The following is a 19,888-nucleotide window of genomic DNA, read 5'->3' as shown; positions in this document are numbered from 1 at the left end:
AACAGTAATGCATTTTTATTTAGATTGTATGATAAATTAATACAAAGAAGACCATAATTATAAAGAGGAATGAAAAAAAAAACATGTATGATTTTCAAAATGTTTTTCAGATAAAAATCTGAGACGATATTTGATTGAAAGTACTTTTAAAAGTTTACTGAACAACTTTAGGGAAAACTTTTACAGCACTTGTCAGTGTGGGTTTTTCCTTTCTCTTTCTTTATTGGGTAATTTTAACAACACAAAGTGAAAATGGGTAATAAATAAATAAGGTCAGGGGGAGTAAAAATAGAAAAATGGCATGGAAGAGAAAAATATACAACAAACAGATAAGACAATAGGGCAAGTAACACAGTTAAATAATTTTAAGGCATCAACACTTCAGTTTTTGAATGACGATGTAAATATAGTTTCTGCATTTTCAGAAATTCAAATAAAGAGTTCAAATGGAAGTTTCTTAGTAGAAAACCTGCAGTCATGAATATAACACTTAACTATAATTAATAATAGATTAATTACATAAAAGTTATTCATTTCAGAGGAGACAACGTGGAAACCCACAGGTACTTTTGTATATAAAAAGAAAAATTACTAAGAATGTGAGACTGAATTTAATTAATTCTTCCAGAAAAACACTGTGAAGGGGAGAGAGAGAGAGAAGCTCTTTAACTCACATGAGAAAGTGAGCACTTTTAATCATAAATTCTTGTTATGACTCGCATAACAACAATCACCCAGTGAATAAAGGGTGCTTTTTATTGTCATTTGTCATTCAGAATCTAAACAATATATTTCACATCAAAAAGAATTTAGCTTCATTGACTCAGATAGACTAAAAATTGTATAGATTTCCATGCACAAAACCAAGCTAAATAATAATGTTCTTTTTTATTTCCTTAATGACCAGGAGTTTGAAAAGAAATGTTAAATGCCAAAACATATTTACAAAAAAACAAACAGATTATGTTTTAGTTAAAGTGTAGAACATATTCTTAATATTTACTGTGTACATATAGTTTGGTTTTGAACAGTATTCATTTATTTAGAAAATATTAGCTGAAAATGTGAACAGATTTTCTAACACAATTTGCTAATCACAATTAGATTAGCAAATTAAGATTAAAAAATACATTTTCTAATTTTTTTTAATTAGGATTGTGTGATCTACCTAATTTTCTTCCAGATTAATAAATATGATAGTAACACATTATTTTGTAAGTGACATTGTTTTAGTTTACTTCTATCTGAATAAAACTGCTTCCGGTTTATTATTGTTTTCTAATTCTCCAGCAGCTGAAGAGGATCTCAGGATTGTTCTTCTTGGGAAAACTGGAGTCGGCAAAAGTGCATCAGGAAACACCATATTAGGGAAGAAAGCTTTTAAATCTAAACTCTGTTTCTCCTCTGTGACATCAGTCTGTGAGAAGGAAACCGATGTTTTTGGTGGTCTAAATCTGGCTGTTATTGATACTCCAGGTCTGTTTGAGACAGGTAAAGGTAATGAAGAGGTTGTGGAAGAGATCTCTAAATGCATCAGCATGGCGGCTCCTGGTCCTCATGTCTTCCTGATTGTGATCCAACCGACCAGATTCACTGAAGAAGATGAAAAAACTGTGGAAATAATTAAGAAAATGTTTGGAGAAGAAGCAGCCAGATACACCATGATCCTGTTTACCCGTGGAGATGAGCTGAAAGAGGAAAACGTTAACATAGAAGACATGTTACAAACATTTCAACCTGTAAAACGCATCATCAGTCAGTGCTCTGTCTTGCAGAAATTTGAAGATAAATATCATGTTTTTAACAACAGAGCTCAAGATCCTGCTCAAGTCAGAGGACTGTTACTGAAGATCCTGAGAATGGTTCAGCAAAATGGAGGAAGTTTCTACACCAATGAGATGTTCAACAACGCACAAAGAGCTATTCAAGAAGAAGAGGAACGACTGCGTAGAGAAATTCCAAACATCAAACCTGACGAGGCGAGAAAGAAGGCAGAGAGAGAGAACCCTTTTATCTATGATGTCTGAAGGATCTTACTAAAGTTCTTATTGCTGCAGCTGAAGTAGTGACTACAGTTTCAGTTGTGGTTGAAGCTGCTCTAGAAGTGAAAGAGATGGGTTGTGCTATACAGTGATGATGAGTGTAATGCTTTGGCTGCAGTTTATTTAACTCTTATTTTTTAAAATAGCAAATTATGTGCCAGCATATTTTATAATTTTATTAATCAGCTACTGAAATATCTAAGCATCTGTGGTTGAGCTCAGGAAGGAAGAATCATCTTCCAAATCTTGTTGGTTTGATTTCCCTTTCCATCAGTCCTAATTTTAACTGTCAATCAGCCTGATAAATAGCGCATGAAACTGTGAAAATATGAGGATGATTTGTGCGTTACATGAGCTTTAAGCTGACTAAGGGTAGCAAATGTAGTTAATTTAATGATTTTCTTAAAATGCTGATTTCCTCTCTTCTTGGATATAATATCTTTGAAGATTGATTGATTGATTACATTCTGATTAACAGCAAGTGTTCCCTGCTGGATTATGTAACATATATTTTCATGGCCTTTGAAATCAAGACCAGTTAGGGACATTGTTGATTTGTGTTATTACCTTGTGTTGTTGCAGCACTAATAAAGCTTTGAAATGGTGATAAAGATTAAGCGTTTATGTAACTTATTATCTTCCTTTGGTGTTTTCTCACTAAAAGATAAATACATTATTTCATTCTAATAATCTTCTTTATCTTAGCATTTAACAAGTGACAAGTAATCTGTTGTAAATTTGTGAACCATACATCAAAAACACAATGACAAGAGTTTATCATAGTCAGAGCTCCACATTATGACAGAGTATTAGAACCATTGTATTAATCTAATAGGTTACATAGTACTCAAAGTTTAAATGTTTAGCTGTTTCTCCTATAGATGAAGCTAAAGGTTCCTCAATATACACTTTTCTCATGGACCGTTGCTCCTCTGTCTGTCAAATCTTCTCAGATAAACTTTTAACAAACAGGTATTAAAGCTGCAGTATGTAGTTTTCATAAAGATTTAGTTTTTTACATATTCATTAAAATTGTCACCATGTTGTGAGTTTATCATATGTGCAAACATTGATCTCCTCCATCTTCTCCCTGAGCTACTATTGCTGTCTGAACAAATGAATCGCTTCTAACTGAAAACAACGAATCAGAGCCAGGAAGTGGATCTTAGCGCTGTCAATCACTTCATGTACTCGCTGCTAAATGTACTAATGGAGGAGAAACAACTTACTGGTATAGAAAAACAGTTTATAAGCCATCATTGGTGGCCATGCTAACTAGCATCTCTTGACGGGGAGCAGAGAACAAAGAGGGGAGGAAAACAAGAGGCACCATATGAGATTGTGATTGGCAGCGCTAAGACCCGCCTCCTGGTTCTGATGGCTGTTTCTAGTTAGTATTGGGCAGTGAATTAGTGCCATATGTAGCTAATTCATTCAAATTTGTGTGAGCAAGAAAAACATAATTCATTGCTACTTTATCGATGTTCTAACATGTAAATAAATTGAAAGCTTAAAAATCGTCTGTGACTCATTTTATTGTACACATATCACATCTCTAATAGGTGTGGAATGGTTTCTAGTTACCAGATAGACGATATATTTAAAAAGATGTAAATTCAAAATGATTGAGAATTGAGTTGTTTTAACTTTTTTAATGAGACAGGGACAGTGTGCAGCCTTCTCCAGTTACATGTAGCGTGTTATTCGACAATGCTACATGTATTGTAGCATTGTATTGTTATTCAACAATACATGCTATTGTTGAATAACAATACAACAATAGCATGTTGTATTGTTCTCCCCCACCTGTTTCTCCCATCTGTCAGCCAGTTGTGTCTGATTACTTTGGAGCTAATTAATTAGTTTATGTTTCACAGCTAATATCTGTGATAAGATTTCTCATGTCACTTCATAAACAGGAGAATGGTTGAAATGACACCATATTCTGAGAAAACACATTTTATTAATCATGGCAATAATGCTGTTAAATTTGATACCTAATCTCTGTTACCCACACTATTGTCAGAAGCTAAGTGTTACTCTGCTGCTCCTGAACTGCTGTGTTGTTTTCAGAACCAGAAGTCGACCTCAGATTGGTTCTGGTGGGTCAGGAAAGAGTCGGGAAGAGCTCAGCGGGAAACACCATCCTGGGAAGGAAGGAGTTTAACTCTGAAGTCAGTCTCAAACCTCTGACTCTGAGCAGTCAGAGGGCAGAAGGAGAAGTTTTCTCTCATAGAGTCTCTGTGGTGGACACTCCTGGACTCTCCAGCTCTGCTCTTCCTCCAGAAGAAGTGAAAGCTGAGATCCGGAGAGCTGTGGAGCTGAGCTCTCCTGGTCCTCATGTTTTTCTGCTCATCATCCAGCTGGGAAGATTCACTGAACAGGAGAAGAGAGGAATGGAGATGCTGCAGGAGATTCTGGGTCCAAAGGTTTCCAAGTTCACCATGATCCTGTTCACCTACGGAGACCGACTGGAGGAAACTGGGATCAATATTGATCAGTTTGTAAAAAGAGATGAAAATTTGCAGAAACTGGTGAAGAGCACCAGTGGGATGTATCATGTGTTCAACAACCAAAAGATGGAAAACAGGAAGCAGGTCCAGGATCTGCTGAGAAAAATAGATTCAATCTCAGATGGAGGGTATCTGTATTATCAGAGAAAGTCTGGGTTAGTACATTCTGACCGTTTCTTTACTACCAATGACTGCAGGCAGATTTTTCAGGTCATTTACAACATAGTGTCTCAATTATTGTGGTCAGTTGGGAGATTAACAGTCGGAGTTTACAATCTGGGCTGCAGGATATTAAACAACATCCTCAACTGGTTTAGATAAGAGATGAATCGAGTTAGAGATCACTGAATAAATTATGATTTGATCATGTAATTAATTAGTCACTGTAAGTTTAGTTAAAATTCAGAGGAAAAAGTCAGTGTAAATAAATATTACCCTTTTGAATGCATTCCATTCCAAACATGCTTTGTAATTAATCTAAATTTTAAACATAATTAAACAATTGTGTGATTGCTTCAGTTTTATTCTCATAACTTCAACAAATCTTAAAAGAAAACTTTTGCTGTAGATTATTGTGAAGTGACACAATCAAGGCAGAAAATTATTTATGTTCAGGATCCTCTGTTTTTAATCCAAAAACATCCATAGAAACAGAATTAACTTTTATAATTTTCTGTATTTGTCAGTGGAGTTTAAGTCGGTTTGACTAAAAAGTAAAGCAGTGTCTTATTGTTCAGAGCACAAACACATTTACTGTATTTATATTAAAGTGTTTAAATCCCAATCATGATGTAGGAAAAGACCTTCAACTTGTTTCATTGTGCCAATGACAAACATCAGCAGGTTTGAGCACAAGTTGATAAACCTGCTTTTGGTCAACCTGTAGCATGTTTGGGATTTTTATCTAATTAAATTTCTTCTGAAAGATTTAAAACTAAAACTCTGATTCAGCAGAAGGACACAGTTTACTTTTAACTGTTTCAGTCAGACACAAACTTCTCTGAAAATAGATTTTAATCAAAAATCTCTGAATGTTTTTCTTCATTATTATTTTTTGTCGGTTGTTATTGTCGTTTTAAGAGTTCATACGTGCCCTCCTTATTTGTTGTAAAATGCAGTGGCACAAAGCCGTCGGCAGGTGGAGCCTCACGGAAATCTGACTCCAGTTAGTGTTGTTTAACTCCAGAGTATTAAATCCAATGCTTTTTCATTATTTTTGAAAACTTGTTTAAACTGAAATGATAAAAATTAATCACTTTTAGCCTCATGAAATAAAAAAACATACCTAACATGATGGGGGAAAAATTATTTGGATGGAAACAGTAAAGTTTCTCCTTTTTTAACTCGTATAGGAAAATACATTAGGTAATAGTTCATATCCATAAGATGCATGTTACCTGTGAGGCGTTTACATTCTCTGTGAAAAAGCAAACAAAGTCACATCAGCAGATTAACTTAAATATGTTCAGGTTTGATGATTCTTCAGGCCGTGGTTCCAACACACAGGAAAATTGCTCAGCATATAAAATTATTACAAGACTTATTTTATTCTGTCAAACATCCATCCATCCATTTTCTTACACCCTTGTTCCTTAATGGGGTCAGGAGGTGCTCGTGCCCATCTCCAGCTAACGTTCCGGACAAGAGGCGGGGTCACCCAGTCTGTCGCAGATTCTGTCAAACCTGAATAGAATAGAATAGAATAGAATACAATAGAATAGAATCAGTCTTTATTGTTAATGAAAAGGATAATTTAGATGCAACAGCAACAACAGATATAAATGTTCACACAAAAAGTTCTTAAAGTGTTACAAACGATATAGACAAAAGATTAACTATAACAAATAATGATAATGATAATAATTATTGCTATTATTATAGTTACATGTAATTTGTGTACAAAATAACTAATTTGTGCCTTTATAGTCTGCTTTTAAATGATGCTATGGGTTTGGAGTCAAACTTTGTGTTATTTTAACTGACATAAAGTTACACTTTGCAGGTGGTACAGTTGTAAAAGTTATATAATACAAGTGAGACATTACTTTGCTGAAATGATTAATTAGTAATTGATAGAGAAATAACACAAGCAAAATTCTCTGTTTTTCATACTTTGATGCGCTATTTTGATGAAGAGCTCTTTATGGATATATGGTCTTTGTGAGAGAACAACTGTATATGTGTGAATATTTTTTAAACATGGTTGCTTTCTTCATTATAAGCTGCTGAGCTTTATGTTATTTTTAAATAGCACAAAATACACACATATCCACTGGTATGTCAGATGCTTTTGTATATAATATAAATATTCATGGTGAGAAAAACTGGAACCTGGTTGAGGTCATGGGTACAGTTTGTTGACCATTTTATTGTTTATCACTGGTTGTGGCTATTATGTTAACCATATCAAATCATCATCTCTCTCAGTTCATAGACAGTCCCATTCTCATTTTTGTGTATAAATGTAATGTTTAGCTCAGTGAACTAAAAGATCTGCTGAAAATCCAGAGAAAGATTAGTTCACTGTAATTTCTTTTGAAATTGGAATTAAAAGGCTATTGGACTTAATGAATTAATTATTTTTGCCAACACTTTGCTTTAACTTATTGCTTCTAATCTTACAATGAATCAACATATTAGTATACCAATAAACTATTGGCAATAATTTATTCAAATCAATGAAACAATAACCTCATGAGAGGAAATTTAAAATTTTTAATAACTTCAAGTTCAGAGCTAACAAATAAAATATAGGTTGATTTATCAGGAAAGGGCTGAAAACAATCTGGTCAATTTTAGCTATTTATATGTCCAACAAATTATATTTACTTGGTAATTTACTGAACTGTGTAATATATTTTAAGAACTTATTTTCTGTGTGTATCTTTGTTTGCTGAAACTTACGAAAGATTACAAATTGGTTTCTGGGACAATTTGTCATCCAGCCAAATTTGTCGTTGCAACAGGCCGAATTACAACAATATTAGTTTATTTAGAAAATATTAACTAAACACTGAAACACATTTTCTTACATGTGGAAGATTAGCAAAGTTTAAAAGAAAAATATTATTCTTATTACTGTTTTATGAATTCTTTAATTTACCTAATTTTCTTCAATATTATTACATTTAACCATAAAAGATTTGTTTAACTGGCATCTGTCTGAATAGAAATTGTTTTCAGTTTATTATTGTTTTCTAATTCTCCAACAGCTAAAGAGAAGCCAGAGATCAGGATTGTTCTTCTTGGGAAAACTGGAGTCGGCAAAAGTGCAGCAGGAAACAGGATTTTAGGGACTAAAGCTTTTGAGTCTCATCCATCTTTTTCCTCTGTGACATTATTGGGTCAGAAGGAAACCAATGCTTTTAATGGTTTAAATTGGGCTGTTATTGATACTCCAGATTTCTTTGAGACAGATAAAAGTAATGAAGAGGTTAAGAAACAGATCGCTAGATGCATCAGCCTGGCGGATCCTGGTCCTCATGTGTTCCTGATTGTGCTCCAGCCCAACAAATTCACTAATGAATACAAAAAAAACATTGAAATAATCAAGAGAATGTTTGGAGAAAAAGCTGCCAAATACACCATGATCCTGTTTACCCAGGGAGACGTGCTGAAAAATGAAAAAATTAAAATAGAAAACCTGTTAGGAACATCAGAACCTCTAAAAGACATCATCCGTCAGTGCTCCATCCTGGAGAAATTTGAAGATAAATATCATGTTTTTGACAATGAAGTTGAGGATCTCGATCAAGTCAGGGGACTGGTGGACAAGATCATCAGAATGATTGAGGGAAATGGAGGAAATTTCTACACCTATAACACGTTTGAAGAGGCTCAGAGAGCCAAGCAAGAAATGGACCGACTGCTCAGAGAAAATCCAGACATGAATATTAGAGATTCAGGAAGAGCAGGGAGAGATGAGAGATGTGTTATACAGTGATGATGTTAGGGATGTTTTGGATGGATATGATTAAACCCTGATTTTCATAAATAACATATTTACCAGTTATATGCAGACTATTGATCATGTCACTAAATAGGAAATATCTGATCAGCTGAGCATCATCATCTCTGATTTGTGAGGTTGTTGGTTTGATTCTTGCGTCCTTAAGTCTCCCTGAATAATAATCATCATCATTATAATAACAATAATAATCATTATCGGGGGAACTCTAGGGGGCGATTATGGAGTAAGGAAGCAGTACCTTCGCGCTCCCGCTATCTTCACCGTTTAAGGCTTACCAAGCCTATTTAACCAGTGAACTTTTGATGAATATATAGAATTCTGTTATGATTCATATCCTGTCCATGCTGTGTTAAGCACTCATTCAGTTCACCTGGCACGCCTGATTGCTTACCTATTCCACCTGGGCCTTGCCTTACTTAAACACCCCTCAGCCTCTGCTTCCCTGCCAGATTATCGACAGCCACGAGCCAGTAGAGATCCAGCGTTTCCTGCCAAGCCTTCTGTGTTTCTTCGACCCCCCTTCTGACCATGGATTTACCCCTCCTGCCAAGCCCTTCACGGATCCCTTCTATTCTGGAATTCTGGACCCTGACCCAAGCTCTGCCTCACGACCATCGATTACCGCCTGCCCCTCTAAGCTAGGTTTGCTCTCTGTCCTCCTGTGAATGACCTCTGCCTGTTTATCGACAAAGTCTCTGGTTTCCTGCATCTCCCTGTCATCAGACCCTCTGTTCCTCTGCTCCACCCGTCCACTGCTCTACAGTGCTGTGTTTGATGACCTCTCCCTGAGCAGAAACCAGTATCTGAAAAAATAAACTTTTTTTTCCTTTTTATACTTCTGTGTGTGGTTGAATTTCCGGGTCCCCTCTGAGTATCCTTACAGTATAATCTGGCCACTATGGACCCGTCAGCCACACAGGAGTGGCGTTCCAGTGTTGAAGGCGCTATTAACCGCCTGGAAGCTAACATGCAAGAAATGATGTCTATGCTTGATAAGATGTCCTCCTCTCCTCCCCCAAAGAGCACTTCTCATAGCCCCAGGGCTTCTAAGTCTGGCTACCAGGTCTCGCCCATTTATGAGCCCCGTCTGTCGCCTCCGGAGGTGTTTAAGGGTGAGCAGAGTCAATGTTGTCCTTTCATTACTCAGTGTGAGATTGTCTTTGAACTTCAACCATCATCTTTCCCTACTGAATGTGCTAAAGTAGCATATGCTATTTCCCTTCTCTCTGGGAAGGCCAAGTTATGGGGTACTGCTGAGTGGCAGAAGGACTCCCTCATTTGTTATCAGTTCAAGGACTTTTCCAAGGAGCTAATCAGGGTCTTCCATCCAGTTCTGCCTGCGAGGGAGGCTACACGTGGTTTGCTCAAACTCAAACAAGGCAGGAGGTGAGTCACAGAGTACATAATTGACTTTCATGCTCTTTCTTCAAGAAGTGACTGGAACGATGAGGCACTATGTGACGCTTTCTACCAGGGTCTCAGTGAGGAGGTAAAGGATGAACTGTCTACACGGGATGCTCCCAAGGATTTGGAGGAACTGGAGACTCTGGCCACAAGGATCGACATGAGGCTTCATGAGAGAAGGTTGGAGAGGAGTTCTTTCAATCGTACTTACCAAGTTGAACGTGTTCCCAGGCCACAGCCATCAATCTCATCCCCACCTTTGAGCTCATCTCCCACCTCTCTGGCGGAGGAGCCTATGCAGATGGGTTGATCACGCTTATCCCCACAAGAGAGAGAGCGGAGACTTAAGAGAGGCCTTTGTTTCTATTGTGGTGGAGAGGGTCATCTACTTTGTCTGTGTCCAGCAAAAGGCCAGGCTCAGTAGGAGGTAAGAGGCTCCTGCTGAGTCAAAAGAGATTAAATCCTCTTCTTTCTCCGTTCAGGCCTTTCTCCAAACTGACTGCCTTACCAAACACCTATCTGTCTTTATTGATTCAGGAGCAGACACTGAGTTCATGGACCGTGGCCTTGCCAAATCTCTTGGTATCCACCTCGAAGCATCTTGAAGTTTTGGCTATTGACGGCCATGTACTTCACCAGGTCACCCACGAAACGGGTCCCATTAAGTTTAGTATTTCCGGGAATCACCATGAACTCATTTCCTTCCTGATAATAAATTCCCCTGGTCTCCCTGTCATTTTGGGGGCCACTTGGTTGAGAAAACACAACCCCCACATTGACTGGGTTAAGTGTGAGGTGTTGGGCTGGTCACCATCTTGCCATTCCACCTGCCTCTTAACGGCTTCGGTCCCCTGTACTGTCCCTATCTCGGGACAGGAGACCTTCCCCGACCTATCCAAAGTACCTGCTGTTTACCATGACCTTAGGGAGGTCTTTAACAAGCATCGAGCCACTGCCCTTCCACCCCATCGGCCTTATGATTGTGCTATTGATTTGCTCCCTGGTACCTTTCCTCCCAGAGGTCGTCTTTTCCCTCTCTCTGGCCCAGAGGATAAGGCCATGAGGGATTATGTCAGTGACTCACTCAAGGCAGTTTTCATCCGTCCTTCTTCCTCCCCAGCTGGTGCAGGATTCTTCTTTGTGGGCAAAAAGGATGGTTCCTTAAGACCCTGTATTGACTACAGAGGATTGAATGACATCACAGTCAAAAACCGTTACCCACTTCCCCTAATGAACACTGCCTTCGATCTGATCCAGGGATCCACTGTTTTTACTAAGTTAGATCTTAGAAATGCCTACCATCTGGTCCGGATCAAGGAGGGGGATAAGTGGAAGACAGCCTTTAACACCCCAACCGGTCATTATGAATACCTTGTAATGCCCTTTGGCCTGTCCAACGCTCCTGCTGTGTTCCAGGCACTTGTCAATGATGTCCTCAGGGACATGGTTGGTCATTTTGTTTATGTCTATCTGGATGACATTTTGATTTTTCTAAGGATCTCACAGCCCATCAAGCTCATGTCCGTTCTGTCATTCTCCGCTTGCTGCAGAATAACCTGTTTGTCAAGGCAGAAAAGTGTGAGTTCCACAAACAGTCAACTTCATTCTTGGGTTTCGTCATCTCTCCTAACAGGATTTCCATGGACCCCAGCAAGACAGATGCCATCAAGAATTCGCCCCACCCACAAGACCGCAAGCAACTTCAAAGATTTCTGGGGTTCGCAAACTTTTATCGCCGGTTCATCCGCTATTTCAGCTCTGTAGCCTCTCCACTTCATGCACTTACCTCATCCAAGTGCAAGTTTGTTTGGGGTAAGGCTGCTGCTGAGTCATTCAAGCACCTTAAGAGGGCTTTCACCTCAGCTCCTGTCCTCCGCACACCGGACCCGTCCCGCCAATTCATTGTTGAAGTGGATGCTTCTGCCTCCGGGGTGGGAGCCATACTCAGTCAGAGGTGCACTGACGGCAAGACTCACCCATGTGCCTTCTTTTCCAGAAAACTGTCTTCTGCAGAGACCAACTATGATGTTGGTGACCGTGAACTACTGGCAGTTAAACTGGCACTTGAGGAGTGGAGGCACTGGCTTGAGGGAGCTAAGGAACCTTTCATGGTTTGGACTGATCATAAAATCTGCAGTAACTCAAGTCAGCAAGGAGACTCAACCCCAGGCAAGCCAGGTGGGCCCTGTACTTCAGTTGCTTTAATTTTTCATTGTCTTACAGACCGGGGAGTAAGAACGCTAAACCAGACGCACTCTCCAGGCTTCATGAGACTGTGGAGGAGGGTCAAGAGGTAAAACAGGTGGACTATGTGCTCCCCACGTCAGTGCGGCTAGCAGTTTCCAAGCTAGGGCTGGAGCAGAAAATAAGAGGAGCCCATCATCTAAGCCCCATCCCTGAGAACTGTCCTAAAGATCGACTCTTTGTTCCGGAGCAGCTAATACCTGAGGTACTGTCATTTTGTCATGAGCCTAGACTTTTCTGTCATCCAGGAGTCACTAAGACCCTATCTGTGATCAGGAGTTGTTTCTGGTGGGAAAGTATGCTACAAGATGTTACTGAGTTCATCAAGGCTTGCAGAGTTTACTGTCAGGCTAAACCATCCCGTCGGCCACCCTCTGGGCTCCTGCGACCCCTCCCTGTTTCACACCGCCAATGGTCCCACATATCCATGGATTTTGTGACTGGCCTACCCTCTTCCAATAACCACTCTGTCCTTCTCACAGTCGTTGATTGCTTCTCCAAGATGTCCCACCTGATTCCTCTTCGCAAACTGCCTTCCTCCAAGGAGCTGGAAGGGATTCTGGCCCGTGAGGTGTTTCGCCTGCATGGGCTACCCTCTGACATTGTTTCTGACAGGGGACCCCAGTTTGTCTCTAGATTCTGGAAGGAATTCTGTGGTCTCCTGGGTATCACAGTGGAGACCAAGCTTCGGATGCTATGTGAACATGATCCCTCCTCTTGGTCACAGAACCTACCATGGGTGGAGTATGCACTCAATTCTCTCCCTTCTACTTCTACAGGGCTTCCCCTTTTACACGGTTTACGGTTACCAACCTCCTGTGTTGTCTCTTCAAGAAAGGTCCACTAGAGTCCCATCTGCCCATGCCTCGGCCTTGAAGTGCCAGCAGGTATGGCGTCAGGCCCGCAGGGCTCTCCTGAAAACCTCCGCTTTATGTTGCAGATTTGCCAATCGTCACAGAACCCCAGCACCCACCTACCTCACAGGACAAAGAGTCTGGCTATCCACCAAGGACCTCCCCTTGCGGATTGAAAACCGCAAGCTAGCCCCTCGTTTCATAGGACCCTTCCCGATTTCCAAAGTGATCAACCCAGTGGCTGTTCGGCTCCGCCTCCCCAGGACTCTCAGAGTTTGTCCCACCTTTCATGTGTCCCGTGTCAAACCTGTCTTCACTTCACAGTTGGTACCCTCCTCCAGACCCCCTCCTCCCGCCCGGATGATTGATGGGGCCCCGCTCACACTGTACGTCGTCTCCTTCGGTCCAGACGTTGGGGCCGGTCCATCCATTACTTGGTGGACTGGGAGGGATACGGGCCTGAGGAGCGCTCCTGGGTGCCGGCCCGGCATGTTTTGGACAAGTCCCTTATCAGGGAGTTTCATCGGTCCAACCCTGACCAGCCTGGTGGTCCTTCTGGAGCCGGACCTTGAGGAGGGGTACTGTTATGATTCATGTCCTGTCCATGCTGTGTTAAGCACTCATTCAGTTCACCTGCCACGCCTGATTGCTTACCTATTCCACCTGGGCCTTGCCCTACTTAAACACCCTCAGCCTCTGCTTCCCTGCCAGATTATGGACAGCCACGAGCCAGTAGAGATCCAGCGTTTCCTGCCAAGCCTTCTGTGTTTCTTCGACCCCCCTTCTGACCATGGATTTACCCTCCTGCCAAGCCCTTCACGGATTCCTTCTATTCTGGAATTCTGGACGCTGACCCAAGCTCTGCCTCACGACCACCGATTACCGCCTGCCCTCTAAGCTAAGTTTGCTCTCTGTCCTCCTGTGAATGACCTCTGCCTGTTTATCGACAAGGTCTCTGGATTCCTGCATCTCCCTGTCATCAGACCCTCTGTTCCTCTGCTCCACCCGTCCACTGCTCTACAGTGCTGTGTTTGATGACCTCTCCCTGAACAGAAACCAGTATCTGAAAAAATAAACTTTTTTTACCTTTTTATACTTCTGTGTGTGGTTGAATTTCCGGGTCCCCTCTGAGTATCCTTACAGAATTCTGTCATATTCTGTGTAATAATGCCACCCAAAACTTCTAAATTGAGCGAAAAAGCCAAACCTGAGGTTGTTGTCACTAAAACCGATATGGTGGCTGCATTAGCCGAACTTAAGCTAGCTCTGCTTTCCGAACTGAAAAAGGACTTTAAAGAAGTAAACGAGAAGCTGGATGGGCTCCAGGAGACTGTTGGGAATCACGGTAAACGCCTGACTTTACTTGAGAACAACGCCGAGTTACTTCATCAGCGGTTGGAAGAGGTCAAACGGTGCTGCGAGGGGCTGAGGTCCGATAATGGGAAGCTAAAGGCTAAGCTAACTGAGCTGGAGGGGAGAAGCAGGAGGAGCAACGTCCGCATTATTGGCCTGCCCGAAGACATCGAAGGACCACTTCTTCTCCCAGTTATTATGGGATGCTTTTGGACATGACATCTTCCAATCTGCGCCAGAGCTGGACCGTGCCCACCGCAGCCTGATCCCCAAACCGGGCCCCAGAGACCGACCTCGGCCTGTCATAATTTGCTTCCATTATTATCAACACAAGGAGCTGGTGATTCGTGAAGCTTGGAAAAGACTATATAAGAGTAATTTTGAGAAATTGCTTACTGAGACCCAACGTGACCTAAATAAGTGGTCAGTACTTCCTCTCTCTTTAATAGGGAGAGATGTCAGTGCTCCCTAGGTTCATATACTTCTTTCAGTGTCTCCCTGTTGTCATTCCAAGTGCTTACTTTAAAAAATTAGATTCGGCCGTTTCGACTTACATTTGGAATGGCAAAAAACCTCGTCTTAAGAAGGATCTCTGCGAAAATCAAAGCAGGATGGGGGTCTAGCCCTTCCCAATATCCGACACTATTATTGGGTATGTAACTTCTACTGTTTGTCTTTTTGGATGCACTACAGCTCTAATGATGGTGGTCCCATTTAGGTGGGGATGGAAAAATTCTCATGTGCCCCTTTATCAATGCCAGCTTTAATCGGGGCACCTTTACCTCTTAAACGTACTTCCTCTAATTGCATAGTCTATAACTCCTTGGCAATCTACTCTAAATTTAGGAAACACTTTGGCCTTTGTCAGATGAGTCTTTCCAGCCCAATTGCATTTAATAACCTTTTTCCTCCTTTGCAGGACGCTATTTTCGGTGTGTGGCAAAGTAAAGGCTTAAAATATTTTAAGGATCTCTATATTGAAAACAAATTTGCTTCTTTTGAACAATTGTCTAACAAATTTGATTTACCAGCCTCACACGTTTTTAGATATTTACAGGTTAGGCATTTTATTACCTCATCTATGTCAATATTTCCTGATAAGCCTCCCGATAATGTAATCGATGAGTGGATGTCTTTCGACCCAACAAGAAGCAAAGAGATCACTTCCTGGATAAAACTGATCTCTCATTTTGATTCCCGATCCTTTGCTATAATTAAACAGTCCTGGGAGCAGGATCTTCAAATTACAATTAGTGAGGCCGTTTGGGCTGATATGTTTGGGAAAATCCACTCATCATCAATTTGCGCGAGACACTCTCTTATCCAATTTAAACTAGTACATCGGGCATACCTCCATAAATCTAAATTGGCCAGAATTTACCCCCAAATCAACCTTATATGTGATAGATGCAAATTAGAGGAAGCTACACTATTACATATGTTTTGGAACTGCCCAAGGATACAGATATACTGGACTGGTATTTGTGAAGCACTGTCATCTGTTTTTGGGGTTAAAATTACTCCAAACCCACTCATGCTGCTCTTTGGGGTTGCTCCTGAGGGTCTAGGTTTACCTACAGGAGGCAGGAAGGTAATTGCTTTTTCAACTTTGCTAGCACGCCGCCTAATTCTCCTTAGATGGAAGGATGCTGCTCCACCCACAGTGTCATACTGGATAAAAGACATTCTACTTAACCTAAAACTAGAGAAAATCAGATATGTGATGAGAGGCTCTGAGAATAAATTTTATAAAACTTGGAAATCGATTATGACTTTTTTCAATAAACCTTCAACAGAGGTTCTGGAATAACAGACCCTGGGAATTTTGGCTGAGCAGTGCATCAATAAATCTTGACATGGATTTTTGGTAGGATCTTAACTTTTAGTTTTTCTTTTTGCTACACACTTGGTAGGTGACAGTATTTCAGGGAATGTTTATTGGGTGGGATGTGTTTGTGGTTTTTATTATTGTTTGTGGTTTGTATATTTTGTCTTTCCTATTGCTTGGAAGAACTTTGTAAATTGAAGTGAAAATGCTAATAAATATATTAAACACAAAAAATAATAATCATCAGTATTATTATAATCATAAAGTTGACTTTTAATGTGCAAGAGTTTTGAACTCAGTATAAGTAGTAACAAATATAATTAATTTAACAAAACATTATTTATGATTTTAGACGTTTATCTCTAAGTAATGGCTGCGCAGTGGCGCAGTTGGTAGAGCTGTTGCCTTGCAGCAAGAAGGTTCTGGGTTTGAATCCAGGTCTTTCTGCATGGAGTTTGCATGTTGTCCCTGTGCATGGTGGGTTCTCTCTGGATACTCCGGTTTCCTCCCACAGTCCAAAAACATGACTGTCAGGTTAATTGGTCTGTCTAAATTGCCCCTAGGTGTGTGTGTGTGTGTGAATAGTTGTGTGTCTCTGTGTTGCCCTGCGAGAGACTGGCGACCTGTCCGGGTGACCCCGCCTCTCACCTGGAACGTTAGCTGGAGATAAGCACCAGCAACCCTCCCGACCCCACTGAGGGACAAAGGTGTCAAGAAAATTGATGGATGGATGGATGGCTACTTTGTGTTTCTATACACTACTCACTCGGTCAAGTCATCTATCTCTAACCTATCCATATGACTCGATTGAACTGACTGGATGTGTTTATACCTGAGAGGCTTTTGTTGTTTATTGGATAAAGTCCCTTGAATCATCTGTTATGAACTAAATAAATAAACTGAATAGACTTGAGTCAAACTAAATAGTTAAATTGTGTTCTCTGCTGTTTTAGCATTTTTTGAATGATGTTTCTTCTTGTTATATCATGATGAACCCAAGATCATAACAGAAACTGTAACCAACATTGCAGAATTATTAAAACATGAATATATCTGACAATTTATTGCCAAAGGTATTGCAGAAAAGGCAGCAGGTGTCACCTGTGGAAATACAGAGGAAGTTATAATCTAAATCTCTGAGCAACAATTTAACAAATTTAAATTCTTGATGCACCCCATCTATCTACAATGACAAAACTAATTCTGTCCAGCAGAGGGAGACATTAAAAAAGGTATCTGTTACAACTGGCTCAAGGTCATAACAAAACTGGAGACCATGAAGGGGTTATAGTGCAGTAAAAAGGAATATTAACAAAAACAACAATGGATTGTGGATATCAGTAACAGTGATGTAATGCAAATGCTTGGATGTGTTGTATGAGTGCATATGGAAGTGTTGAAGTGCAAAAACAAAGACAAACTCAAAAGTGCAAAAGGAGGGGAGCAGAGCCCAACAGCAGAGCACCACAAGCGTCAAGAGCAGTCAGAGTGGATGCTGAAGGTGACCCAGAAGGTGGAGACTGTCAGGTTCAAATACTCTGCGCTCCCAATCAACCTGATCAGCAGCACCTGTAAAGGAGAGGAGCACAAAGACAGACAAAAGCAACACCTGCATCCCAGCCCTTAAGGCCCATGGCTGTAACAGTATCAACTCATTGTTTTTTTTTCTCTGGACTCATGTTACAGAAGATGTGTTCTGATTGGTTCAGCAGCTAATGAGGCTGATACATCTTTTTTTTCTCTGCACGTGCCTGCCATCAGCAGTGGTCATTTATGGGCCGAAATGCATTAAAACAGGATATTGTGAGATGCATCAATGTGTGTTGGTGTTCACCTGTCCTGGCTGTATTTGGAGTTTCTCCTGAGCCACTGCAGCTTGCACATGGCTGGGCATAAAACTAATTGATGTGGGAGAGTCATGGCTATTGGCTCTGCATTCTGGAATACACTGATAAGTTATTGCACTTCACTTGTCCATTCCTCAGCAGCCTTAAAGCTCAGATGGTTGGCAAGGACTGCATCTGGACACATACTCAATGCACATCATTGGTCTGGATCTTCAACTCTCCTGTCTTGTCTCTTTAGGCACTCATCGGCAATGTCATTGGCTATTTTGAGTCGGATCCAGTATTCCATTACTTTTTGGGGGGAACGGCCTGGTGTGTTAGAAGTCAGCCATGGGAATGTCAGAGTAGGCTAATTCTCCAAAGTGCTGCTTTCAAATAACTTACTTGGGGTCTGAGAGTAAAGATTAGTTGTCTGATTAAGTCTGATACAAAGTGCTGTTCGTAAAATTGCCTGCAACAAGTGGGTTTGGATAAATTGTCATGTTGGGTTGAATCTTTCTGACCCACATGCAAGAACACCAGACAGAAACAAAAAAAATCGGTAAAATATTCATTTTGAAAGAACAATGATCTAAACGGCAGGTGCCAGGGAATGCGGCAACTGGTGCGGGTTCACTGAAGAGGAGGAGAAATGGAGGCGAATTCAGGGGCTGTAGGAAATTTGAAATATGAAAATACCAGGAACCTTCTTACTTGGGCAGGAAGAGATCTGAGCCGAGGAGAATAGTGTGGTTACCCGGTTGGACATCTTGACGGGGGTTTGCTGCTAGGCCACAGAGGGACTGAGATGGAAGACAGTCGGCGTTGGAGGGCGGACAGGTAAGTTGTTCTGTTCACAGAGGTTGGAGCAAGGGAGACGGTCACAAGGAGATCCAGGAAGGTTTGGTTACTGCGAAGGAGTAATTGGAGCTCGGGCTACCGGAGGGAAACATCCAACGGCGTCATGAGGAGAGAAGTTCACAGGGAACAGTCAGGGGCTCGGCTTCCAGTGGGTAGAACCACGGCGTCACGAGAAATCACCTGGGGAGGAGGACACAAAGAATCACTAAGAGTTTCACAAGGAGATCAGCACAAGGAGTGACACAGTGGTCTGTAGTACCATTACTGGATAACACTCTGGCAAAGAAGTGTTGGCTGCTCCCTCCTCTTAAGTTCTTCTAGATGAGTTGATGACCTGCAGGTGTGCAGGTGGGCCGGTAATGCCCACCAGGAGTCAACCACTAGGCGGTCTCTGGAGGATAAAAGGAGGAAAGCAAGATGGCACTATCTGCGTGGACTGAGCACCAGACTTATCATCTCCAACAGGATTAGCTTTAAACATATTGAATGAAGCAATAGCTAAGCAGGATTGTAGAAAGCACAGGGACCTTTCAAACCCAAAGTCCTTTAAAGATGCACTGTGTAGCAACCTGTGGACAACTGAAATAGGGGATCACCCCTGACAATCAAGATGGCCCAGATCCTCAGGACTGAGTCATCACGGCATCATTGTGACCCCGGTCTAACCTTAATTCTGTGCTGTCTTTGCATTAAGAAAAGAAAGGTCAGATCTGGATTCACCGTTTTTCATTCCATTTGTTTAAATGTAAACAAGGTAGTAGTAAACAATAACACATAGTAACAACCTTTTCACCATGTCACTGCTCTTTTTAGGCCTCTATTGAGCCATTATTTGATGCAGGTGTTTGTTAAACATTTAGTTATTATTTCCGTCAGGAGATCAAAGCTGCATGGTTATGACAGTGACTGGCAGACAGATTCAAGGGGAGGGACTGGACCAGACTACAACAGCAGGAATTGAAAAGCAAAGTATTTACTACCAAGAAATCAACA

The 19,888-nt window shown here is 41.0% G+C and overlaps 1 protein-coding gene across 1 annotated transcript; it reads left to right on the top strand.

The window, feature by feature from the left end:
- Positions 1-1,193: 1,193 nt before the first annotated feature.
- On the top strand, positions 1,194-8,498 carry LOC145552070 (GTPase IMAP family member 8-like). The gene is made up of 3 exons (XM_081608497.1): positions 1,194-1,947; positions 4,125-4,797; positions 7,739-8,498. The coding sequence occupies exons 1-3, from the start codon at positions 1,194-1,196 to the stop codon at positions 8,496-8,498; spliced, it is 2,187 nt and encodes a 728-aa protein (XP_081464623.1).
- The last annotated feature ends 11,390 nt before the right edge of the window (positions 8,499-19,888 follow it).

Source organism: Poecilia reticulata, chromosome 6, assembly GCF_904066995.2.
Source record: "Poecilia reticulata chromosome 6, P_reticulata-male-v2, whole genome shotgun sequence".
Lineage (NCBI taxonomy): Eukaryota > Metazoa > Chordata > Actinopteri > Cyprinodontiformes > Poeciliidae > Poecilia > Poecilia reticulata.
The sequence above is the reverse complement of the archived record's forward strand: the minus strand, read 5'-3'. Positions and strand labels throughout refer to the sequence as shown.

What these genes read in the sequence shown, in the direction of transcription:
- LOC145552070 (XM_081608497.1), top strand. Translation starts at nt 1,194, where the DNA reads ATGATAGTAACACATTATTTTGTAAGTGACATTGTTTTAGTTTACTTC. An exon ending in AGAAGAAGAGGAACGACTGC is followed by an intron (nt 1,948 to 4,124) that starts GTAGAGAAATTC and finishes CAGAACCAGAAG; the next exon opens with TCGACCTCAGATTGGTTCTG. An exon ending in ATAGTGTCTCAATTATTGTG is followed by an intron (nt 4,798 to 7,738) that starts GTCAGTTGGGAG and finishes AATTGTTTTCAG; the next exon opens with TTTATTATTGTTTTCTAATT.